This window comes from Budorcas taxicolor, chromosome 7 (assembly GCF_023091745.1).
Source record: "Budorcas taxicolor isolate Tak-1 chromosome 7, Takin1.1, whole genome shotgun sequence".
NCBI classification, from domain to species: Eukaryota; Metazoa; Chordata; class Mammalia; order Artiodactyla; family Bovidae; genus Budorcas; species Budorcas taxicolor.
The window spans coordinates 27,289,811-27,316,694 of NC_068916.1; the positions used below are offsets into that span (position 1 = coordinate 27,289,811).

At 40.6% G+C, this 26,884-nt stretch overlaps 1 protein-coding gene across 1 annotated transcript in view; it reads left to right on the forward strand.

The window, feature by feature from the left end:
• ALDH7A1 (aldehyde dehydrogenase 7 family member A1) overlaps window positions 1–26,586 on the forward strand; it is a 39,029-nt gene extending 12,443 nt beyond the window's left edge. The window contains exons 6-18 of the mRNA XM_052642903.1: window positions 1,370–1,502; window positions 3,495–3,539; window positions 6,849–6,926; window positions 8,793–8,890; window positions 11,413–11,454; window positions 13,329–13,423; window positions 16,565–16,649; window positions 17,595–17,701; window positions 20,024–20,140; window positions 21,352–21,449; window positions 21,687–21,760; window positions 23,019–23,094; window positions 24,650–26,586. Coding sequence (XP_052498863.1) covers window positions 1,370–1,502; window positions 3,495–3,539; window positions 6,849–6,926; window positions 8,793–8,890; window positions 11,413–11,454; window positions 13,329–13,423; window positions 16,565–16,649; window positions 17,595–17,701; window positions 20,024–20,140; window positions 21,352–21,449; window positions 21,687–21,760; window positions 23,019–23,094; window positions 24,650–24,704 — 1,103 coding nt within the window. The 3' untranslated portion in view covers window positions 24,705–26,586. The remainder of the gene's footprint in view (window positions 1–1,369; window positions 1,503–3,494; window positions 3,540–6,848; window positions 6,927–8,792; window positions 8,891–11,412; window positions 11,455–13,328; window positions 13,424–16,564; window positions 16,650–17,594; window positions 17,702–20,023; window positions 20,141–21,351; window positions 21,450–21,686; window positions 21,761–23,018; window positions 23,095–24,649) is intronic.
• Window positions 26,587–26,884: the final 298 nt, after the last annotated feature.

Here is a 26,884-nt window from a genome sequence, read left to right on the forward strand (position 1 = left end):
CTTAGTTCCTCAACCAGGAATCATACCTGTGCCCTGTGGTGGAAGCATGAAATCTTAACCACTGCACTGCCAGGGTATTCCCAGGGGTGATTTTAAACTGGGAAGAAGCCTGTGTGAAAGCTTAAGATGGGAGAACTTGGCTTATTTGGGGAACTGTGTTACTTCAGCCCTGCTGGAGGGTGCAGGATGAAGGGAGAGATGAGTGGAGAAGGAACCTCGGGAAGGGACTTTATCCTGAGGGCAGCTCCAGTAGTGATGGGGTTGCCAGAGTGTGGCAAGTGGGGAGCGTCATGTCTTCAAAGCTATGCTGTGTTCCTGGAGAGAAGGATATGGAGGGGAGGGGCAGAGAGGAGGAGGTAGGCTCTGTGACGAAGAGACTGTACCAGCACATCACCTCCAGGGAGAATAGGGTTCCCGGACTAAAGGAGGGCCTGGGAGTGAAGTGGAACAAGTGCTGGGTTCCCTGTTCTTGCTGACAGGCTGAGCATGGCCAGAAAGGCAGATGGCTGGGAGTGCAGCCTTCCTAATGCTTTTAGCCAGGTTTCATGAACCTTCGCACTCCTTGCTCTGGTTCTTTTCTTCACTGCTTCAGCCACCTTTGATTAAATAAGGCTCTTGTGGGGTGAGATGGTTGGATGGCAGCACCAACTCAATGGACGTGAGTTTGAGCAAACTGCGGGAGATGGTGAAGGACAGGGAAGCCTGGGGTGCTGCAGTCCCTGGGGTTGCAAAGAGTCAGGCACAACTGAGCGACTGAACAATAGCTTGTGGGATTATGGTGACTTAAGTTGGTCTATAAGAGACAACTATTTTAATTTATATTTTCAGTTTTCCTATATGTATGTAAAGATGTGTACACTTAATTCTTTCAACGTTTATGTAATTGTTAAAACTTACTTTCCCCCTGTATGTGAGTCACCTTGTCCTGAATTTAGAGAGGTGAGCTGAGGGCCTCATCCGGCCCCGTCAGGAGCATGGCCCAGAGAGTCGTGACTCCTGTGTTGTGGCTGTGCCCTGCCCTTGGCCATCACATCACCGAGGACATGTCTCGTTTCCTCTCTGAAGTTTCCTTGTCTCCTGGATGGGACTGGCACTGCCCTGATCCACAGAGTTCCTATGAGGAGTAGAGGCTTAATGGATATCCTCATGGTTTATAAGATAGTCTGGTAGTAACAGCATTCGTTGTATGCTGGCAAATGTACCAGTGTCCCCCAGCTGTGTAAGATGGTCTGTACAAAGCATCTGTAGTCCCCACCTGATCTGGTGCATCTTTGTTTTGAAAATGAAAGATTGCCGACTTTGTTCTTGTGACCTCGACAGGCATTAACTTAATGTGTTTAAGCATGTTGCATGCCTTCTTCGTCCTCAGGACCTGGCCATGCTCTCATTGAACAGTGGAATCCTGTAGGCCTGGTTGGAATCATCACTGCTTTCAACTTCCCTGTGGCCGTGTATGGCTGGAACAACGCCATTGCCATGATCTGCGGGAACGCTTGCCTTTGGTAAGAACGGTTCGTTTTTTTATCCACTAGTTAGATGGTAAAAGTCTCCGTTTTCAGGTACTACTGAAAGGATTGCAAATGTTTTGAAATGTTTTCTACTATTTCTGTTAACATAGCAAGTGACACCTGCTAGTTGTGAAATGCTGGGTTTTAGTTATTTACATATTTTACCATCAGTAAAATTTATATTTTTTGACTTAACTTTTTGACACAACCTTATACCCTCTTCCTTCTAGTTATCTCTACCCCAGGCAAGTATAGTGTAATTCAATTTAGACATTAATTGCTTGGACTCAGTGTCAGACTCCACCTGTTTAGGGGCTCAGTCTTCCACAAGACTCCTCCTTCTTAAGATGCTAGCTGCAAATGTTCCCAGTCCTCAGGACATCTGCAGTTCTCACTGGCTGTCTACAGATTTGGAGGTTACCACTGGTTTCAGTAGAGCTTCCCTGGTGGCTCAGATGATAAAGAATCTGCCTCCAATGCGGGAGACCTGGGTTTGATCCCTGGGTTGGGAAGATCCCCTGGAGGAGAGCATAGCAACCCACTCCAGTATTCTTGCCTGGAGAATCCCCATGGACAGGGGGACCTGGCAGGCCACAGTCCGTGGGGTCACAAAGAGTCGGACATGACTAAGTGACTTTAAGCACAGCACATACATTGGTTTCAGTAATTCATTAGAATGGCCCACAGAACTCAAGGAAGTGCAGTATTTAATGGTTGCACTTTTGTTGTAAAGGATGTATTTAGGGCGTGGTTTAGAAGGGTTTCAAACACAGCATCCCTGCCCTCTCCCTGTGAGGTCAGGACATACACTTTCACACCCAGAAGGCATCACTGAGCTTTGGGTCCAGAATTTTTATGGGGTTTTTATGACATTGGCATGATTGAGTAAATCATTGTACATGTGACTGAACTCAAGTCTTCCTCCTTCCCTCCCCATGATTGATCTTTCTCATCACCACCTCCCGTCTTGAAGCTGTCTTGTGGGGAGGGGCACTAGATACCTCAGTAGCATAACAAAGGCCTTTCTGTCATTCAGACAGTTCCGAGGTTGTTGATACTGGGTGTGCCAGAAACTGGGAGCCAAATCCCTGAGAAGCTCCAGCAGTTGGTGATGGACAGGGAACCCTGGCATGCTGCAGTCCATGGGGTGGCAGCGTCGGACACGCTGAACTGAACACCAGATACAATCTTCATTATGCTACATTTCACAAGCAGAAAACTAAATGAACAAGTAGGAGGGAAAAGAGAACTTGTGATAAGTCACAACCTTCTTTTAGAAACATGACTCTTTTTTTTTTTTAAATTCAATAAAAATTTGATAGTGAATTCCCAAGAGATTCTGAGGCACTTGGCCAGTCTTCCCATTGCTGTGTTAAATGTTACATCGCTATAAAATATGTGATAGTAAAAGTTAGCTGGGGAAATGTAAGTATTTATAGATGACAAAACAGTTGCTTTTAGCTTTCATGTTCAATGGAGCAGCTTACATCAGGAGAACCAGGAGAATTGTCTTTGCCCATTTTGTGTCTGCCCCACTACTGTGTACTGATCTTATTGTTGTTCTCAGTTGAAGGTACTCAAAGACTATATAAGCAAGGCATAGTTGGAAGGATTAATGATGCGGCATCATGTTACCAAAGGCTAGCAGTATGGTTTTCCGAAGCCCCCGAGTCTTCCAGTGAAAGTTCACGTTGATTGATCTCTGTTTTACTCAGTTTGCACAATAGACAGAGGTTCCTGTAGTCAGTGCAGCAAGCAGGTTCAGAACTGCTCAGGGCCATTTTTATACTTAGGAAAGTATTATAGTCCCTTGGGCTCCAGAGGCACCAAAGTGAAGGACTGATTTCTCTTTCAGTTATTAGGCTCTGTTTTTTACTTAGAACTTTTTCTCACAAAGACTGTTGCTTCTGCTTACAAATAAAAGGTATTTATGATTTTCACCAAATTAAGCTGATTTTTTTTGTTTTTATTTTTTACTGTTACCAGGAAAGGAGCTCCTACAACTTCCCTCATTAGTGTAGCTGTCACAAAGTGAGTATGTGTGGCTTTCTTTTTCCTGGGTCTGGGGGAATCGTAAAAGGGTGATTGATAGCACTGAATTTTTAATCTGGCATGAAAGTGTCATATTTATTTTAGCATAGAATCTGGATAAACTCTGTTCTTTGATCGTGATAACATTTTTATATCATTATGTAGTTTACAGATCCTTTTCAGGGCCATGTCATTTAAGTCGTGGGAAACGTGCCAGATACTGATATAAATGTTGAACTTGAACTCTTAAAACTTTTTTTTTTTTTTTGGTCACTTGCAAAATAAAAACAAATCCAGTGGAGAGGAAATAGTTTTGCAATTTAGGGGCTATATGCTGTAACTATGCAGCATGTTAATGGTCTTAATTTCTACTCAGGCCCATACTTTTATTGTTCTTGTTTAATAGACCTTAGCAAAACAAAGAAACGGTTAAACTATTCAACTGATTCTTCTGACACTGTCTAAAATGTATTTCATCTTTTGGTTAAAAATTACTGTTTTATTTATTCCTCTTTGGAAACGTGATAACACTAGTTAAGTCATAAAATCAGTGTTACTAATCTATCATTCCAGAACTAGAGAACGTATAGAGGAAAATGGCTGCCTGTGTAGGGTGATGATGGGCCCTTGATGATGCATTGTTTGCCTGGCCTGCATTCTCTGATTTAAGAATTATTGGCAGAGAGCTTGTGATGGAGTCTGTTCATAAGAGGGTCCTTAATGTTGGACTGCAAGGAGATCCAACCAGTCCTTTCTGAAAGAGATCAGCCCTGGGATTTCTTTGGAAGGAATGATGCTAAAGCTGAAACTCCAGTACTTTGGCCACGTCATGCGAAGAGTTGACTCACTGGAAAAGACCCTGATGCTGGGAGGGATTGGGGGCAGGAGGAGAAGGGGACGACAGAGGATGAGATGGCTGGATGGCATCACTGACTCGATGGACGTGAATCTGAGTGAACTCTGGGAGTTGGTGATGGACAGGGAGGCCTGGCATGCTGTGATTCATGGGGTCACAAAGAGTTGGACACGACTGAGCAACTGAACTGAACTGAATGTTGGAAGATCATTTAGGAACACTGGCTTAGGAAGCAAAAAGTCGGCTAAGAGAGTAGTGTGTGTCAGTATTAAAAGGAATGTGTGATATTGAGGAAACAAATATCTTTCAAGGTAAGGGTTCAAATTAAATATGAAAAAGAACCCACATACAAAACATAACAATGGTGAGATTCCCCTAGGCAATTTAAAAAAATAATCCTTAAAAAAACAAGCAAACAGTTAATATGAACATGGTGAACTGACTTGCCAGTTGTTATAAAATAGCTGATTAAATTATTATTTTGATGTTTTCAGTTATTGCTTTGTTATTCTAAAGCATAAAGTTGTTCTTTGTGCTTTAAAATACTTATTTGGTTAAACCTTTGAAAGGTTTGAGGTGTTCACATAGGAATATGGCTGATTTTTTTTTTTAGATGATTGAGAATATTATCTGATTTTTGTGATAGAAGACAGTAATTTAAATGATGATATATTGTGCTGGAGTTAACCAAAGGTATCATACCATCCACTGGGAGTTTTTATTTTTATATTTTTCCACTGGGAGTTTTTTAATTTAGCTGCTGTTCAGACTCGTAAGATGACTACGTATTGTACCTGTCTGTTCAGAAGGATATAGGACAGGAACATAGTTTCTGGTAGGATAGCATCAGGTACAGTCACTTCTCTTCATTCGTTGTTTTTTGAGCAGTTTATTTGGGGCAAAGGAGTTGAGATCTACACTGGACAGGGGTTACCTTGGCTTAGAAGCTCAATGCCCCGCAGAAACCAGACAGTCTTGTAGCAATTCTTGTATGCATGACTTTCAGCCACTCACAAGGGACATGTAGTTACGGAAGCCACTGTCCTCAGAGAAGAGCAGAAGCATGAGGCTCCGGTCACAGTTCTCGGGTCATTATTCCAGTTTAGATGGGGGTGATCAGCCAGGGGTTGCTTTTACCATGAGCCATGTTGTCTAGATAGCATTGTTGACATTGGCGTTTATCAGGTAAGCTGAGGAACAAAACAAGAGTTAACCCAAGGTCAGATTCTCATGAATTAGGGAAAGAGGGTTTGAGTAACTTTTACCCACAGGTGCAAAGCAAAATGCCTACCCTTCAGGTGCAATCAGCTGCTTGCGCAGACGGTAGATACACCCTGAGTCCCTGGAGAGAATTTGCAACCTGATCCTTAGTCTCAGACATGACAGCTACAGTGTGTGACCCTTGATGGGTGGAGGAAAGAAAACAGCTGTAAAGGACATGTTGGGGGCCAACTGGAGAATTTACTTGGGTATGATAATGGTATCTTTTTTATGGAAGTGGGTATAGGATTTAAAGCTTTATGAAATATCAGGGAGAAAGTAGCCAGTAGCTTGGGGTGATGGATCAAAAGAATTTTGCCCCATTGAGGCACCTACTCCCCAGGAAGCTCCAAATCAACGAAAGAACCCTGTTTCAGAGAAATCGGAATTACTGGAGCTATATTTTACAACTTAAAATCAGATTTAAATAGCATTGAGCCGTGTTTCTCATTTAGACTCTAACAGCCTAAGTTGTAAGCATAGACTTAAGAAAGGACTGTGCTTGTCCACCTTACTTTAGTCTGGTGGGGGGGCGCTGTTTCCTAAGAGGTTGGTGGGAAGCCAGTAGACACTCGTCCTGAACTTCGTTGGGGTTCTGCAGGCAGGTCCTGCGCCCTCTGCTGTTTCCTCCACATCCCCTCTTGGTTTGGGGAACCTTTTTCCTGTCTCATCCTTTACCATTTCTCTAGCTGGCTCTGGTTGGAAGAGATGTGGCAAAACCTCTCATGGCAAATGGAAACTATCCTTCATTTTCTTCATCTTTCTGGGTTTTATTCCATATATCCCTTTTTATTTCTTTAACATTATTTTAATGGATTTGTGATGAGAAAGGGCTCCCCCACCTGCCCCCCAAAAGCCCTACAATCAGTTTCCCACTTTGAACTGGATGTCTTCTTAGTTGGGCAGAAAATATTTGAGAACAGTGATCACTTGAACTTCCTGACCAATGCTTTAGGTCTTTTATGTATTTTTCCTGTCTTATTCTGAAGTTTCTTTTAGGGGAAAAAAAAAAGTTCTGCTTTCAAGTGTTTGAAAACCTCCTCTAGTATGTGAGGAGAAATCTAGGCCTAGATATTTGAGGGATGGGAGAGGAAGTTGAAAAAGGAAAGCCGAATGGTTGGAATTTATTAATTTTCAAAATTTGGTAAGAAATTAGATCAGTCCCTTCCTTAGAATCGCCTTTTCTTTTCTAGGATAATAGCCAAAGTTCTGGAGGACAACAAGCTGCCTGGTGCAATTTGTTCCTTGACTTGTGGTGGAGCAGATATCGGGTAAGTCAGCAGGCCCAGAGTGTCTTTCTGCTGAAGGACCTGGGATGATCACCTAGAATCATCTTTACTAGAATTTCAAAACTCAATATAGTGGAGGAGGTGAGAGTGGTGTTTTGAAATCTTTACTGCTACAGATCTCACTGGGCTTTACTTCATTAATATGTAGCTGTTGTTGGAGAGTGAGTGAGAATTGTCTTTTTCGTTGCCCAGAGCTGCTATTCTAAGGTGTTTGTGTTACACATTACTGTGCTAGCGTGCAGCCTGTGGTTTCCTGGCGCTTGATTTATCAATGTGCTCACTTACAAAGCAGAGCTGTGGAGGGGTGCTCTGCTGTTTCACTCCGCACCGAGGACACGCAGCCTATCCTCTGGGTTCCTCTGTGACCAAAGAAGGGAACCCTGGAGACCCAACTTCTGATGTATTGTTTTTCAAAAGTTGCCATGTAATTCACATACCATAAAGTTCTCTCTTTAGAAATGTACAGTTCAGTGGTTTTTAGAATAGTCACAGTGTTGTACAGCCGTCCTCATTATCTTATTCCAGAACGTTTTTGTTACCCTCCCCTCAAAAGAGCCTGATACACATAGCAGTCACTTCCCCTCCCTCTTCCCCCGGCAACCCCTCTTCTACTTCCTGTCTCTGTATTTGCCTGTCTGGGATATTTCTTATAAATGGAATCATACAACATGTTGCCTTTGTGTTTGGCTTCTTTCACTTGGAAGAACGTCACAGCCTCCTTTTTCAGCTGGAACGGACTATACTTTCTCTAAACCATAGTAAAAGCTGGTTCTGCTGGCCTGGACTTTTTATGAGGTGACGTTTCCTAGGAGTCAGGTCTTAGAGCCCTTACTGGTATGGTGAAAGTCTTACTCTTGTCTCCATCTATTGTACTTAATGGGCAGTCTCAAAAAGGAGTAGTAAAGACCTTTTTTTAAAGATAAGTGAGAACATTTTAGAAATTTTATTTAGAAAATACAACTCCCATATAAAGAGTGCATATAGTGAAGTATTATCTAAATGTCATTTAAAACATGACATTTAAAATATGTCTATCCTTTGACCCACTCTGTTCTTATACTTAGGACGTGCAGTCCTTCAAGTTGGCCTTGGTATAGCTCAGATGATAACAGTAGTGTGTGCAAGAGGGCTTTAAGCAGCAACCCCCTTGAGTGTCATTGCCCATGTGTGCTGGACTGACCTGGGAAAGCCCACATGCACAGTGTCATCAGCATTTCCAGCCCTGCATTGGTCTGAATCTGTATCTGTCTTGCTTGGCACATACCACACCCTTTGAAGCACTGAGCTATAAGCAAGGAGGTTCAGATTGACAGTGTCTGGTCTACCTTCCTTAGAAACTGGAAATCCTAGCACAGAGTTTCTAAGTCAGCTTCCATGAGGGATAATTAGGATATTTCCCTAAAGTCTTTGCACTTTTAATTCTTTTTCAAAAATATTTTTTAATTATTTTATTTTTGAAGAGTTTATTTGTTTTTAGGCAAGCCACGCAGCATGTGGGATCTCGGTTCCCTGACCAGGGACTGAACCCGTGCACCCTGCATTGGGAGCATGGAGGCTTAACCACTGGACCACCAGGGAAGTCCCTAAACTTTTAATTCTTGAAAGAATCAGTTTTAAGAGACTTTAAAATAACTGAGATGCTCATCAAGGAAATGCTCCAGTTGAAATGTCCAGTCACCCATCAGTACAAGAAGGAATATCTTCCTTAACAACATCCTTGAGGTGATTTCTGTTTATGGAGAGCTCCCAGAATGGGTTAGGTCAGATGCCACCATTGCTGGGTTTCTCTGTCAGATGCCACCATTGCTGGGTTTCTCTGCTTGGGTGACCGTGTCTGTTCCCCTGCAGCACAGCAATGGCCAAGGATGAGCGGGTGGACCTGCTGTCCTTCACCGGGAGCACTCAGGTGGGAAAACAGGTGGCCCTCATGGTACAGGAGAGGTTTGGTAAGTGTTGACTTTATAATGAACATTTTAATACCCTCAACTATGGATGTGCAATCTAAAGATAGGGTTTTTTCCATGGATTATTTGACTGTCCAAGTAAAAGAAAAGATACAGTTAATAGTGGGTTAATATTAACAGCAGATATAATACCATAATTTGGAAAAGGATGTCATTCCCTCCCTAACTGACTGTATTAGAATCATATCAAATGTATTTATTAATCTGTAACAGACCAGTTTAACAAGTAAAAAAAGAAAACTCGCGATTTAAGCAGGACCATTCAGAGTACAGGACCTAGACTGAATGCAGTATAGAAGATTTGCGTCTGTTCTCTCATTTATGATGTAGCTCGCAGTGGCTTTGGTAATAACAGCCCCATCCCCATGTAATTTAATATCCACTTGATGCTTAGGCTTCCCTGGTGGCTCAGTGGTAAAGAATCTCCCTGGCACTGCAGGTGACATGGGTTTGATCCTTGATCCAGGAAGATCCTACATGCCTTGAAGCAGCTAAGCTGTGCGCAACTGTTGAGCTGGTGCTGTTGAGCCCAGAAGCCACAACTACTGAAGCCTACAGGCCCAAGAGCCCCGTGCTCTGCAACAAAAGAAGCCACCTCAATGAGAAGCCCACACTAGAGAGCAGCCCCTCAGTCTTAACTAGAGAAAAGCCCACGCAGCAAGGAAGACCCAAGAGGCCAAAAAAAAAAAATCCTTTAAAAATACAAATCCGTTTGATGCTTAACTGTTTCAGAGTAGTGGAGGTGAGAACATACTCTCCTGTTGTCACATATGCTGCCAATGTCACAAGTAAATAAAAGTTACTTACATAGAAGCTGATTTTGAAGTGCAGTTAAGAAATAAATAAATGTATATTTAAAAGGTCAGTAGTAAACACAGCTCTAAGTTGAGGCAAACGGATCTCAAATCTCAGTGCTCAGGAGTGTAAAATGAGAATGGTGTACATAACCTCCTGTATTCCTTCCTGGAATGTAAGTTGGCAGTGTGTATCAGGAGCTGTAATATTCACACCCTTTGTCCCTGACCTAAGTAGATAATCGAGAGGTAGGTAATCAACAGCCAATATATGCAACACTAGAGAAGTTGTTAAATAAAAGGTGGCTTATATCATGGTGATGGGATGCTATATTGTGATGTTTTTCAAAATACAGCTCTTAATAATTTAGAGAAAAACTGAACTGATAGGTTTTTATTGAGGAAATAAAGCAAAATTGATTATTATGATCTCAACTGAATATAGATGTATAGGAAAGAGATTGGAAGGCACTGTATCAAATTATGAGGAGAGATTTCATGGTAACTTGTGCCGTGCCTTTGGCTTATTTGATTCTTTTTTGCCTTTGTTTTTCCCAAATAATTTTCTACAATGAGCACATAATTTTTAAACTTTTTTATTGTGATAATATATGTGTGTGTGTGTGTGTGTGTGTGTGTGTGTGTGTGTGTATAACAAAACTCAACATTTGGTTTATATATATATTTTTTTTTAACTGTACAATTCAATTGCATTAATACATTTGCACTTATATTGTTGTGAAACTGTCACCATCATCCATTTCCAGAACTTTTTTTGTCTTCCCACCTCTACCCATTAAAAACCAGTTCTGCATTTCTTCCTTCTCCTAGCCCTTGGGAACAAGCATTCTGTTTTCTGTCTCAGACTTGATTATTCTAAGAACCTCTTATAAGTAGAATCCTACAGTAGACATCTCTCTGTGTCCAGTCATTTCGCTTAGCATAGTATCTTCAAGGTTTATCCATGTTGTAGTGTGTGTCAGAACTTCCCTTTTAAGACTGAGTAATATTCTAAGTATGGATGTACCACTGTTTGTTTATCTGTGCATTTCTCTGTAGATACTAGGGTTGATTCTACCTTTTAGCTATTGTGAAAGTTGCTATTGCAAATACTACTGAGGCCCCTGTTTACTTCTTATGGTTAAGTACCCAGAGGTGGAATTGTTAGATCTTATGGTAGTACTGTGTTTAAGTTCTTGGGAAATTGTCATATTATTTTCCTCGGTGACTGTACCATTTTACACTACTGTTTGGAGTTTAAGGGGATATAATTTCAAGCTTAGAGAAATTCCAAGACTAACACAAAGAATCCCATATACTCATTAATAAGTTTTACCAATCACTTGCCCCATTTTTAAAATCACTTTCTCTTCAGCAGCACACACACACACATAAAAGCACATACATATTGTGAGAGTATATTGTTTTTGAACCTTTTGAGAAAGTTGAAGACATTGTACTCCTTTAGATATGTTTGTGTATTTCCTAAGAACAAGGCCTTTCTGTCATATAACCATCATACAGTTATTGAAATCAGTCATCTTGACATTAACGCAATGCTCGTTCTTTTTTCTTTTCCTTAAGATACAACTGATTTATGCTTATGCTATATTTTAAATCTGAAAGTAAAACTAATGGGATAGGCTGTGGTTTGCAGGTGTGTGCAATCAACTGAAATAGGCATTAATTTCTGTTTATATATTTTTAAAGGGAGAAGTTTATTAGAACTTGGAGGAAACAATGCCATTATAGGTAAGGTTGCCTTTTTTGTTTGTTTGTTTTCTGGTTGACATGCCTTCTGTAGTCATCCTGAATGTGTAGAACTCATCTGTTCTGTGTTGTTTGAGATCTAACTCCTGTGCGTGGGAACTATTCCTTATGAGACAGAACACAGTGTGTTCGTGTTTGGAAAATGTTACCTGGGGCTTAGAACCTGTGTGTGAGACTTTCTGATGTGGCATGTTTCTTGTTCCCCTATTTTTTTTTAAACTGGCCACATGTTTCTCTAGAAATAAGTCACTCGTATATGATCTGTTTCCAGAAATGCTAGCTTGTCATCAGTGGAATATTGAGTGCTTTTACATTGGGAAGGAACACTTCCTTGAGGTATTTTATCATTTAGCTATAGTCTTAGAGATTATTTAATTCTCTTTTTCACTTGTTTGACACAAAAGGAAATAGTCCACCAGCATAACTTCTGGATAATATAATGAATATCAGCTGGTTGAGACTTCATAGAATCATGAATTTTATGATAAAAAACTTCCTATTTGTACATTGCTGTCGTTATCGTGTTTAATGCTTTTGTGTTTGTGGGGGACACCAGGAATAGAAAAGTGTATGATGAAGGATTTGTTCTGGATGAACTTCTAATCTTGTAAAAGAGAGCTGATTAAAAAATACAGTTAATGTTTATTGATCACTAGGCATTTGACAAGTTCTGTGATAAGCTGTTTCATATGCCATATGTCATTTAAGCCCCACAGTAGTCCCATGAGGCAGATACCTTTATTAATCTCATTTGAAGGTTACACTGAGGCTTAAAATGATATGTGCCTGAAGTGACAGAGTCAGCATTTGTATCTTGGCAATCAGACCCCAGAGCACAGCTCTCTTTCTAAAACTCCTTCCTATTGTCCATTAGTACCCCAGATAATAGTATTCCATTTCATGGATGAGGAAACTGAGGCTTAAAAAGGTAAAAATAACACAACTAAAAAGGGATGGGGATGGATAAGAACTTTGGTCTGTTTGGTTGTACAAACTACCTTCTTAACCATCACATTAGTCTGAGAATGCTGTTAGGCTGGGCAGGGGAAAATTGAGGATGTAAAAGGCAGTTGGGACTGTAAGTTTATGGAAGGGGTGGAAAGGAACGAGTTAGAAGTAATACAGTGTATCACCGGAAGGGTTAATCTTGTAAAGATGAGGCTTGTTTTTCTTCAGAGGGCAGAAAAGTAGGAGGAAGGAATATAGGCAAAAGGGGAGAGGAATCTGGAGGTCATTTTGTGTTGATCTCTTCAGATGCAGAGGAAGCAGGACAGGGCTTATCACTCCAAGACTTTTCACGAAGTGCAGGATGCGGTCGTCTGGTGTGGGAGTAAAGGGCCCGAGGGATTTGAGAGATTTGAAAAAACTTCTATAGAGGGGGGAACAAGTGGCATGTAAGGGAACAGACTGATGCAGGTGAGGGGGTAGATATTGTTAGAGAGCTTGGTTTGATGGTGGTAATAAATCAGAAGGGTCCCAATGGGCTCTCTATGGCCCAGGGAAGCTGCCATTGTAATCAGCCGTGGGGTTGAGGGTGGAGGCAAGTAAAACTGACAAAGACGACAGTGTCTTATAGAAGAGATCACGTGGGGGTGCAGACAAGGCTTAGTCAGCACCAGAAACTCCCGAGAGGTGAAAGATAAAACAGATCAGAAGAGGATGAACTCATCACTCTATTCTCATATCATTTTCCATGGGAGAGAAGTTGCCTTTGCAGTGGGAACCTACTCATCATAGAGAAATAGTTCTGATGTTCTCTTCCTGTGCTTTCTAAAGGCATCATCTTCCACCACTTAGTGTCAAGTACCTTGTCTGCCTACTTCACGACACTAATGGGTGTGTTTTGTTTCCCTAAGCTTTCGAGGACGCGGACCTCAGCTTAGTCGTCCCCTCAGCTCTCTTTGCAGCCGTGGGGACAGCCGGCCAGAGGTGTACCACTGCGAGGCGCCTGGTGAGTGTCTGCGTGGGCATGTGAGGGTGTCCCGTGTTTCCATTGCCATTTTTTAACACTGTACCATTCAGGAGGTGTGATGGAAGCGCCACTAGAAACCTGCGGTTTCTGAACGTGGTTGATGCTCCTGCTCTGTTCTGTGCTCGTGGCACACTGTGCTGGTCAGTCAGGGCCTCTGCCTCAGCTCTGCCCCAAGCTGGATGTGGTACAGCCCTCCCTGGAGCTGGACCTGGGAGATTCGACCTGCTTTCAATCCTGCACCTAACAATGTGGACAGAGTCCCATGTCACTTAGAGAATAAAACAACCTAAACACCCTATGGGGTCGCAAAGAGTCAGACAGGACTTAGAGCCTGAACAACAACAACAAAACATTTGAAAAATTCAAAACTGTTTGCTTTTAGCATAGCAAACAAAATTCAAAACTGTTTTGCTTTTAGATAGACAATTTTGGCTTTTTTATAAAGACATTTTAAGTAGTAAAATATTTTAAAAATTAAAGAAATTTTGGCCTGTAAGTCAAGTCTTGGATTTGACTTGATGTGACATAATTTTCTGGAAAGTGAATGTATGTGTATTCTTTCTTGAGAAATGTCTTAAGTCTGTTCACATAGTGTTTAGAGCACATAAATATTAAGTGAATATGATGAGAGGGGTTTCCCATCAGTACTTGGGGCTTGGGAAGTTTAATATCCACCCTTCGTTTTGGGCTGGATTTTAAAATGATCTTTTATGGGATACAACCTCGATTTTCATGACTCATGCTACTGAAAACTTGTGCCAAACAAGTTTTGATGAGGCAGAAAATTTGGCTACATTTGCCTTTTTAAAAATAATTATTGTTGACTTTTCCTCCTGTCATTAAAAAAAAAAAAATCGAATTATGGAGGAATTCAGTTCAGTTCAGTCGCTCAGTCGTGTCCGACTCTTTGTGACTCCGTGAATCGCAGCACTCCAGGCCTCCCTGTCCATCACCAACTCCCGGAGTTCACCCAAACTCATGTCCGTCAAGTTGGTGATGCCATCCAGCCATCGCATCAGAATCTTTTCCAATGAATCAACTCTTCTGAGGTGGCCATAGCTTTGAGTTTTTCCTCTCACCCACAATGAATGTGAACAAATTCTTTATAAGATTAGCGTAATTTTAGAATAAGATAATAGGGAAATTAAGTCTTTACTTTTGTTCTGACTTCTCATTTTCACTTTTCCTATATTTTACAGTGAATGAATATCAATCTTTTCTTTGTTTCTACATTATTCAGTTGAAGTTCTCAAGAACATTTAAGCTACAATTTTCATAAAGTATTTACAATTTATTAAATTTGTTCACCTTAAGCATTTATTACATTAAAGCTTAGAAGGAAACAGTCATACTCCAAAACATTATAGTCTTTAATTACATGACTGTGTGGATCACAATAAAGTGTGGCAAATTCTGAAAGAGATGAGAATACCAGACCACCTGACCTGCCTCTTGACAAACCTATATGTAGGTCAGGAAGCAGCAGTTAGAACTGGACATGGAACAACAGACTGGTTCCAAACAGGAAAAGGAGTACGTCAAGGCTGTATATTGTCACCCTGCTTATTTAACTTCTATGCAGAGTATATCATGAGAAACGCAGAGCTGGAAGAAGCATAAACTGGAATCAAGATTGCCGGGAGAAATCTCAATAACCTCAGATATGCAGATGGCATCACCCTTATGGCAGAAAGTGAAGAGGAACTAAAAAGCCTCTTGATGAAAGTGAAACAGGAGAGTGAAAAAGTTGGCTTAAAGCTCAACATTCAGAAAACAAAGATCATGGGATCTGGTCCCATCACTTCATGGGAAATAGATGGGGAAACAGTGGAAACAGTGTCAGACTTTATTTTTTGGGGCTCCAGAATCACTGCAGATGGTGACTGCAGCCATGAAATTAAAAGACGCTTACTCCTTGGAAGGAAAGTTATGACCAACCTAGATAGTATATTCAAAAGCAGAGACATTACTTTGCCAACAAAGGTCCGTCTAGTCAAGGCTATGGTTTTCCCAGTGGTCATGTATGGATGTGAGAGTTGGTCTGTGAAGAAAGCTGAGCGCCGAAGAATTGATGCTTTTGAACTGTGGTGTTGGAGAAGACTCTTGAGAGTCCCTTGGACTGCAAGGAGATCCAACCAGTCCATTCTGAAGGAGATCAGCCCTGGGATTTCTTTGGACAGAATGATGCTAAAGCTGAAACTCTAGTACTTTGGCCACCTCATGCGAAGAGTTGACTCATTGGAAACGACTCTGATGCTGGGAGGGATTGGGGGCAGGAGGAGAAGGGGATGACCGAGGATGAGATCGCTGGATGGCATCACTGAGTCGATGGACGTGAGTCTGAGTGAACTCTGGGAGTTGGTGATGGACAGGGAGGCCTGGCGTGCTGCAATTCACGGGGTCTCAAAGAGTTGGACACGACTGAGCAACTGAACTGAACAACTGAATTACAGGGCAAACTATGAAATGATGTAAATGTCAAGCATTTTTTTATTTGGTTAACTTTTGTTTTTCCTTTGTATCCTGGAGCAAATATGCATAGCTATGCTTTCTATTAAGTGTCAAATATTAAAGGATACTATTTTATCCTTTCTGTTAAGTGTCAAATATTACGGGATACTATTTGGGTCATAACCCAAATTAATTCCTATAGGGACAGTAGTAGTCTTTAGAAAAATCCACTCCAGTATTACACACCTCTATATGATTTATCATTGGCCCTCTGTATTCAAAATCTTCTGTTTCATCCAACTGTGAACCATGTAGTCCTGTAGCATTTATTCTAGAAAAATATTTTTATACAGGGGGACTTAAGCAGTTCAAACCCATGTTGTTCCAGGGTCACCTGTATAAATCAGTACTATTAAGAAAAATTGGAATAATTCCCTGGCAGTCTAGTGGTTAGGACTCTGAGATTTCACTGCTGAGGGCATGGGTTCAATCCCTGGCCAGGGAACTAAGATCCCACAGCTTCACAATGCGGCCAAAAAAAGAAAAAGGCTGCAGGAAAAAAAGAAAATTGTATGTTGTTAGCAATTTTGTGCATTTATTTATACTATTTATATGTACTATTAATAGTGCATTTATATTTCCTAATCCCTTGAATGTTTCTTCATTTAGTTCTTACATGAAAGCATCCATGATGAAGTTGTCAATAGACTTAAAAAGGCGTATGCACAGATCCGTGTTGGGAACCCTTGGGATGGTGAGTATCTGGTTGATTTCAGAGACTTTGTTTTTAACTGCTGATGTTATAAGAGTTTCTGGTTTTCTACTTATATATATATATATATATATATATATTTATTTTCCCTTTCCGAGAGGCCCAAGGGACTCTGAAGCAGGTTGTTATTGGGCAGATGGGGTGACAAGTCTGCTCCAAGTTAGGATCTGAGTGTTTCATGTGAGCTGAGGGGGTGAGTTTGGGAAATGATCTTGAGGTGGGGTGAGTTTGAGGAGCTGCTCCTTCTCCATGTCCCTCTTTGGAGTTACCACCATCTTCCCTCAAGCAAGGTGGTGAGGGGCACCTACCTGACTTTTCTGCTTCCATTTCTGCCTTCCAGCATAACCAAAGCAGTTTAAAAAATGTAATCAGATAATTCACTCTCTTGCTTGACACATTCATTGCTTTTGGACTAAAACTTCAATGCCTTTGGAGCCCTGTTTTAGCAAGTTTATAGTCTTGCGTGGTCTTACCTCGTTGCCCTCCCAACCCCCTGTGCACCCTTAACTTGTTCACAACTGCTGGGCCTATGAAGTTCTTAGAGAATCGTCACCCTGTAATGAAGAAGCAGAGCCTATATTTTGACTGCAGTGCTCTGATGAATTGATAGCTCTTTGCCTAGATTTGACCCTCCATGTTTCTCTATAGAAAGCTTATGAGGACTCAGTCACACCTGCTTTTTTGCAAATCTTCTGTGGCTGCTTTTGCACTGCATTGGTGTAGTTGAATAGTCATGGCAGAGACCACGTGTCACACAAAGCGTTAAATAGTTACTGTCTGGCTCTCTGCAGAGAAAGGTTGCTGAAACCTTCTGCTCTAAACCGAAGTGATATATGAAAGGATTGGTCTGCTCATTGAGATAGCTGTTTGAATAATAAAATGATGTCTTTTAGGGTGAAATGAAGAGCATTCTTTTTTTCTCTCCAGCTAACGTTCTCTATGGGCCACTCCACACCAAACAGGCAGTAAGCATGTTTCTTGGAGCAGTGGAAGAAGCAAAGAAGGAAGGTGGCGCCGTTGTCTATGGTGGCAAGGTAATGACCACTTGAGATCAGGACTTTCTTTTCCTTTTGCGCACAAGTAGGCTCTGGGTAAATTGATGAAGTGTCCCTGACTGCCAGCTTTCTTTTCTGCATTCCTTTTGTGACAGGGGAGTAAGTACATATTTGAAAGAATGACAGTATAACACTCATGAACATTTCTGAAAAGACACAACTCGGAGCCAAGGTTATCTTTGAATTGAGTGCCTGGCAGTTTGTATGGAAGGAAGATGAAGACCTCTTTTTCATGGTACAGGGGAGGACTGTATTCAGTACAGTTTAAATCCGCATTTAGTCCTGATTTTTAAGTCATTTAAGGCAGAGAATCAAAAAAATACACACTACAAGCATTTTAATTTGACACATATTACTGTTGTCAATGGAAAATTAATTAGTTGGTTTAAGAAAGAAATGGAAAGTTTTATTTGAGCCAAGTTAAGGATTATAACCCAGGAACAGTATCTTGGAACGTTTCGAGAACCATTCTGCCTGTTAGAAGTCAAGGCAGTTATAAAAGTATTTTAGACTGTATATTAAATGACAGTTTACACAGTCTAGAGAAATGTCATCGTGGCTCCTCACAAGATAATGAAGGAGTGTTATATTTTAGGAATTGTCTTATTGGTGCTAGGAGAATGTTTGCTCTTAATGGTTAAGCAGGTATTTCTGCTTATGGGGAGGTTTGGTTGATGCATAATACAGATACACAATGCACAGTAGAGGGGAGAGAGGAAACCATAGGGCAGAGAAAGCTTTTGATGGTTAAATTTTTCTTGTCTTGCTGTAAAATATGAATTTCATTTCACACTCTATTTGTTTGATTCTTGAGATGTAGATCCAAGGCATTTTCTTCATGTAGGATAGAAATTTGTCTTCATCCTTGAATAAGCTATAAGTATCATTTATTATCTACAATGTAGTTTCAGTTCTTTAAAAATCGCAGTGAACTGAGTCTCTTGCAAAGCTCTCTGAGAGCAGAATCCTTCTCTTAACATTGACACACCTGTATTTCACCTGATAGAGATGTGTATGCGTATTTGTATTTTTGTTACTTATTTACCTTGAGTTTTTTTTTTTTTAAAGCATATAACTTTATAGAAGTAACTTTTTCCCCTCCTTGGGTTATATTTACTTGTTACACAATGCAATATAGGATTACAGTAACAAATATAGCTGCTGCATACAGAACTGGGAGTAAATATAGATGACTCTTGGTAAACATACAGCTCAGAAGGTGAGAGCAGAATTGTATAGGCACACTGGAGAACTGACCACTGGCCAAGCAGCGTGCTGCCAGCATCAGAATATTTTATAGACGTTAACGTGGAGATGGACTAGTAATTTGGTTATGTGGAGCTTAGTTAGGAGCGTGTCTACAGTATGCCCTTTTGGAGCTTTAGGTTTCTGTGTTACTGTGTGTTCATTTGCTAGGGCTGCCATAACAAAGCATCACAGACTGGGTGGCTTAAGCAACGCGTTTATTGTCTCACAGTTCTGGAGGCTGAGTCCAAAATTGAGGTGCTGGCAAGTTTGTTTCTTCCTGATGAGGCTTCTGGCTTGCAGGTGGCCGCCTTCTCTCAGTGTCTTCACGTGGTCTGCCTGGAGAGAGGAGGTCCTTGGTGTCTCTTCTTATGAGCAATTAGTTCTATCTGATAAGGGCCTCACCCACATGACCTTGTTTAACTTTGCCTCCTTGAAGGTCCTGTCTTCAAATTTAGTCATAGTGGAGAAGGTGAGGTTTAAGGCTTCAATGTAAGAATTGGGGAAGTGGTGGGGGGTGGGGTATGTTGTAACAGGATGGATATAGATTACCTCTTTAAAAATTATGTGGAGTTAAAAATAGCCACCTGTAGCCGCATTTTTTCACTGTAACTTGGTCATGATGCATAGCCCTGCTCTCTGTCCTTGACCCTTTTTTCTTTTCTTTTTCTGACCAACTAAATTAGAACCAATAGGTGGCAGAGAAAATTTCATTCATGATGGGAAGTTATTTTGGAGAAATAATTCACTTATAAATGATATTTTTTTTTTTCCCAAAAGTATAGGCATCGGACTTCCTGGCAGTCCAGTGGTTAAGACTTCGCATTCCAATGCAGGGGGTGTGGGTTCACTCCCTGGTTGGGGAGCTGATATCCCACATGCCCCGCCAAAAAAATCAAAACATAGAACAGAAGCAATAATGTGGCAGATTCAGTAAAGACTTTAAACATGGTCCATATCAAAAAAAACACCTTAAAGTACAGGCGAAGATGGTATCTTCTGAACCGAAGAACCAAAACCAAATATTCTTGGTTTTATTTCCGTTCTCTGCTGCAGGTTATGGATCGCCCTGGAAATTACGTAGAACCTACAATCGTGACAGGTCTTGAGCATGACGCATCCATTGTACACACAGAGACTTTTGCCCCGATTCTTTATGTCTTTAAATTCAAGGTAAAATGTGGATTCCTTCTCTCTTTCCTCTAGTTTAATGTTGAAACAAATGAGAAGACCAGGAGAAAATAAAGACATATTAAATTTCACTCAGTTAGCCTTTTGGGGAGGTTTTATAAAATGACTGTGATTAGTAGAGACTTGAAAGTTAAGGACAAAATACGATGATCCGAACACTTTAAACAATAAAGCATGTTAAGCTAGATGCCAGGGGGATTGAGAAAGGCCAAGGGCCATGGTTGAAATTAATGGAGAATGTGGCCCGCATTGTCTGTATCACCTGATTTTGAGCTGTGTATGCCATGCAGTCATCTTGTGCGCAGAAGGGACCAGGTAGTTTGATAGTCTGAGTGTTCAATATCAGTGGACAAAATGAGAAGATATAAACATACAGTTACAACCTGTATCAGAGGACACAGAGGTTTCAGCAGACAGGTATCTAGAGGGTCTCCTTCCTCACGTGCAACAGGCCCTACTCTGCCAGCAGAAGCTTAGAGATTGAATTGAGGCTTGGCTACTATGATTAACAGTTAAAGGGTAATGAGACATACCTTGTTGCAATTATGTGATTGCATGAATTAAAATCTTGCTTTAAATTGTCTATTATTGTTCCACATAATGTGACTATAAATTGTAGTTTCATGTTTTGTCATGTGTCTACATGTTTGAGTTCCTGAGCATATAATTTAGCCCCTCTTGCCTAATCTGTGAATTTGGGATAACATTGAGCCTATGTCATTGGCTGAGAATTAAATATATAAATGTATGTTCAATGCCCAGGTCAGTGTGTTTATGTTGCATGTAGTAAGAGCTTAGTAAATAATAGATCTTATATGTAGTGGCATGAACGGAAGAATGTACTTGTGTGTGTGTGTGTGTGTGTGTGTTTTATATTTATTTGGCTGTGCTGGGTCTTCATATGGAAACTCTTAGTCGCGGCATATGGGATCTAGTTTCCTGATGAGGGATGGAACCCAGATCCCCAGTGTTGGGAACACTGAGTCTTAGCCACTGGACAGCCAAGCAAGTCCCCTTATATGTTTTTCTCAAAGTTCATTTGAGGGGAAGATCCCACAAAGCACTGTATTAGGAAGATGTTGACTCCTTAGTTCCCCTACGATTACACTGGTAAATTTTATGGAATGAGTTTACCATTAGTGATTGGACCCGACACTGTATCATCTAACAGCTTCTAATGTCTGTCCTTTTAGAATGAAGATGAGGTCTTTGCATGGAACAATGAAGTCAAACAGGGACTTTCAAGTAGCATCTTTACCAAGGATATGGGCAGAATCTTTCGCTGGCTTGGGTATAACTTTGTCTGTTTTGAAAATGTATATAAGTCTGATTTGTGTGGTGAATGGACTTTACAAAAAAGAAAATGACACCATCATAGGTGAAAATCTGTTTTTCAGCATTGAGAATCTTAGAAGTTTTGTTCAGCTTATTTATTCATTTTTGTGTGTGTGTGTATGTATATATATATATATATATTTTAACTTCCCTATATTTTGCTTTCACTGTGCCTCCCTTTTTATATACACAGACCAAAAGGATCAGATTGTGGCATTGTAAACGTCAACATTCCAACCAGTGGGGCTGAGATTGGAGGTGCATTTGGTATGTGGAGAATCCTTTTTTTTTTACCATGTTGGATAACATGTGTGAAACATTGTCTGCCAGGAAAGCATAGAGACTTGGTACCCAAAGCTTTTACTGGGAGTTGGTCACACAGGCATGCAAGGCCTAACATGCCCCCAGATTTCAGACTCTCAGAAGGAAAACCGGTATTAAACATAAACTACATTGTTGGCCCAGTGAGACCGGATGGGGAACTGGTTAGCCTGTAAATTTCCAGATGCTAGCGGCATTGTAAACAGATCTGCTGTGTATTTTCTGCACAGCTTGTAACTTTTCTCAGACTTTGAAGTTATAACTTACTTGTCTTCTGGTTTCCATTACTGTAGCTGAAAAGCCCAATCCACTTTGATTTCTGATCTTTCCCCTCATTTCAAAAGTTTAGGGTCTGTTATTTATGTCTGATGTTCTGAAATTCTTCAGTAATATGCCTCAGTGGAGATCTTGGTAAAATTCTTGTTGCACAGTCAGTGGGGTAGCAATTGGCCTTTTAGCATTGGAACTCACAGGTTTTAGTTGTGGAAAGTTTTTGATAGTTTTATTTTGTTTTGGTGTTGTTTGAGTTTTTTTCCCTTTGATTTTTTTTTTCTGTTTTAATTTCTAGAACTCCTATTATTTGCATGTTATCTCTTGAAGAATTATCTAATTTTTTTTCCCCTTTATCTATCTCATTAGTCTTTTTGAGAGATTTCTTCGAACTTTTCTTCTAATCCTTCTCTCAAGTTTTTTCTCGTCTACTCTTACCAAAAAACAATATTAAGTGTACTTTGATAGCATACTTTTAAATGTAACCTTTTCTTGTTTTGTGGAATCATAATCTTTTTATAATCTTTAAAAATATTAATATAACATTTAAACATTTTATTATCACATCAGTTTATGTATATTTTAGAAAATTATATACAGATAAGCGTAAATGGGAAAATAAATTATATTTCCCTTGTCAAGAGGTTTCTACTCTTAACACCGTGGTCTAATGGTAAGGTTTTTTCAAGGTTGCCTTCTGCTGCTTGATATTTTTATTTTTTTAAATTCCTTTAAGTTTGTTTTCCACAGTAGTTCCCTGTTTTGTGTTTGTTTTGGTCTCTGTCTTTTATTTATTTGTTTGCAAAGGAGCTATCTGGCCACAGGTAAGGTAACTGGTCAGGTAGCTCTGGTCCCCTGGTGTCTTCATTTCCATGATACTGAGTAGGAGCCCGCACAGAGGCGCTGCTCAGGAGCTATTTGTGCTCTTCTCTAGGAGGAGAGAAGCACACTGGCGGTGGCAGGGAGTCGGGCAGTGATGCCTGGAAGCAGTACATGAGAAGATCTACTTGGTAAGAGAAGGCTTTGGGGAAGCGGTTTGGCCTTACAGCCCCTGGAACATGCTTCTACACATTTCTGCTTTCTGCTCTGTGTTCATGTAATTTCTCTTGATTTTGTGTTTCTAACATTCCACAGCTCTCCCCTCCCAGATCATCCACTTGGTACTATTATTTTCCTAACTGTCTTCAGCTAGTGCCCAGCATCTGACTGAAACCAGTGATTTCTGTCTAGGGATAGCACCATAGCAAGACACTTGGGCTCAGCCAGCAGGATAAAGTGGAAGAGGCTGTCCTTTGAGTTTTTTGCTTGGGTGCAGTTAACCTACCCCTGCAATCTACCAGGGTAGAAGAACATGGAGGTGGGTGGGCTGCCTACAGGCCTGGCTAGTGAGTGGCGGGGGTGGCGGCGGGGTCGGGGTGGGGGATCCTGCTGTCTCGGAATACTGAACATGAACCTTGAAAGTAGAACAGCGCAAGGGTAGCCAGTGAGGGAACCTGTTGCTGGGAGATTTTGATTAGGACTTTTTACTTGTTTTCTATTTTCCCTCCCCTTTAAATAGAAATCGCTCCATCCAGGTGCAATAAGATGGTATGTGAGGTGAGGCCCGTGTGGTGTTAGGTGTTAAAGGAGCACGGGTGAGGAACCAGGACACTGTCTTGGTCTCATTTACTGTTTCTCACTGGCTCTAGAACCTCAGATGGAGCAGGGTGGGGGGTTCTCCAGCAACTTCATATAGGTCAGGAATTTTTTTTCCCCCTCCAGCTTTACTGAGGTATATGATTGACAAGATCGCAATATATTTAAAATGTATAACATGATGATTTACATATGCATACATTGTGAAAAGATTCCCAGTCAAGTTAGCACATCCTTAACCTCACATCATTGTGTATGTGTGTGTGTGTGCGCACGTGCAGGCATGCTTAGGATCTACTCTTAGCAAATTTTTGAATGTATGTCAGGAGTTTCTGAGGTGCTTTGGCTATGGCTTGTTTAGTCTCAGACATATGCATGCTCTTTGCCTGATTCCCTTTTGTTGAAGACAGTCTTGTTCCTTTTATTATTTGTCTTGTGTACTTGGGATCTAGGGGACCAAGCATGTATTAATAGCTGCGGCCTTTTTGGAACCCATTTAATGGGGACACTCTGTATCAGGAGTAAAGCCAGATGGCTAAAAGGAAACCTTTTATTTTCCAAATTATTATAATTCCCTATTTTATCTCTATCAGATGTGAATCCCTGTGTTTTCCCTACTAATTCACTGCACGTTATTGAGAGACATAAAGAAGATGAAGTTATAGTCTCCATATTCTTTACACCCTGAAAACCACGACTAACAGATAACGCTGTCTTTTCAGACTTTTGTGTTTCTCCTGTTTTTTTCTTTTATAAAACTGGATCTATACTAATTTTTTTGTATACTGATTTTTTTCACCATCTTATAACTTGAACATTTGGCCTTGTTAACATATGCAGATCGGCTGCGTTTTTTTCATGACATAAAATTTCCTCTGCTACATGTGTACTATTCTTCATTTAATTTTGTTCATTTTTTACCCCCCTTAGTACCATCAACTACAGTAAGGACCTTCCTCTGGCCCAAGGAATCAAGTTTCAGTAAAAAGTGCTTTAAATTGACATTTCAAGTCTTTCATGCATTGTTACAACTCTTTCTTCTGAAGAAGACAAAGAAAATGAGTATTTGCCTTCAATAAATGTATCATTTTGAATATGACGGTGGCTAATCCCTTATGCTTCTGAGGCCTAAATCAAGAGACTCATTTAAAAAAAAAAAGTTTTCATGACATCATCTCAAGTAATAAAAAGTAGAGTAGGTGAATTTTTATGTTACTAGTAGTTACTGATTTTTTTAATTTAGGATTATTTTTATAATTTATAAAAAATAATAGTACATGTCATGGTGGGAATTTGGAAAAAATCAGAATATAATAGAGAAGAAAATAGAAGTCTTGTCAGTAGATGCAGGAACATCTCCTAAGCAAATAAAGAAATCAGTGGCGAGCTTGATTCACGTCACCTCACACCCTGGAAAGGGTGTGATTGAAGAGAGTGTCCCTTGTTCATGGAGGACTGTAGCGCAGTTACGCTTGTGGATCGACTTGGTGTTTAAGATGACTGGGGGCATTCATCACCATCACAGCTTCTCGCTCAGGATTACCTGTGTCACCACAGAAGAAATTTGCGAGACAGACGGAGATTTTGCCCCTGGCCCACCTAGAACCTGCACCTGTGGATGACTGGACTTCTATGCAAAGCACCTCTGGATTTCTTAGGCAACCTCAGACCATCCTTTTTAGCTGTTAGGCTCCTGTAATTGCCTTTAGGTTTGTTCTTAGAAAATATCAAGTGTGTAGCAGCTCGTGTTTGCAGTGACCTCGGCATAGTTCACTTTCTCTTTGCTGAGCATCTGCCTCCTCTTGAGAATCTGCCCAGGAGCCCCTGGAGTGGTTCGGCCAAGGGCCCTGCCAAGCGCACACTGGCTCCTGCAGTTCCATCTTCCTGGCAGCCTTCGCTCCCCTAATGGGTAGCAGCTACCCACCACCTTCACTCCTGCCAGACTGGACTGGGCAGAAGCCTTGGAAGATGATGTTTGTACAGGACCTGATGTGTCAGGATGTATTGGAGAGATTCAGACAATGGGCAAAGAGTTTGGGGTTGAGTTATGACAGAGAAGCAAGCAAATGAAAAGACCAAACAATTTTAAATTTGTCAGGGAAGGGATGGTATTCATAGCATGTTCCATGGCCCAGCGTGACTAGTGTTCACAAGCTGTGGTCAGCCTTGAATATTAACCCAAACATGGTGATAAACCTTTTGAGAGCATGTTGGCAGAAGTTCAGGGTATGAGAGCAGGTTAGGAAGGCAGGCAGTTTATGTTCTGTGGTGGACAATCAATAATGTCTAAACTTACAAAACAGGAAATACCAACATAGGCTTATAAAGATAGGGAAGAAATTCTGAAAAAAATCTTTGCTTCAGGTTGTGGGGGAGAGACATGGAGAAGGAGGCATTACTGTTTTCCATAACAGGTCTTGTAGAGCTGTTTGTGTCTTTAAATCAAGAGGGTGTATAACTTTGGTTAAAAATTAAAGCCGATGAAAAAGAAAATGATCTTGGAGAATCAGGTGCTTGAAGTCCTCCACTTGATCCCATTTCCACCACCCCCACTCCCTAGCACATACACGCACACTGTCTGTTTCCCATTATTGAACTGGGGACTCCTTTTAAACATCTCATGAAATGATTGTGCTGAAAGCCAAGTTTTCTTCCATGTTGTGAAGTTCATAATAGACTAAATCACCTTGTATTGATATATACATACTTTTTAATACAAGCTGATGCTTGAGAGAATTACTCTCTTGGGGCATTTGTTTTTTTAAAAAAAACCTCGCCATGGTTTTTCTTTGTAAGTTACAGTGCTAGGTCTTGTAGCCCTGTCTATAGAATATAATCTGAAGAATATAAAACACTATTTTAAAACATTTTTAGGAACCATGTAGTAACTGGCTGTTTTCATTTTGTGAAATTATATAAGATTCATAGTGATTGAAATATTTTTTAATACCCAGTTTTTTCCCAAGCATTTTATTTTTTAACAGGTATTCTGAAACACAAGCTGTGTCGGTGTTTTAATTTAAAAATTTTTACATTTATAATTTCTCTCCAATCAGGTATTTAAGGAGGTGTTCTCCGTCTTCCCATGTATCTCCTAAAGCCACGCCATACTAGCCAATTTGAAATAATAATCTCCAATACACTGGTGGGAGGGGTACCAGCAGC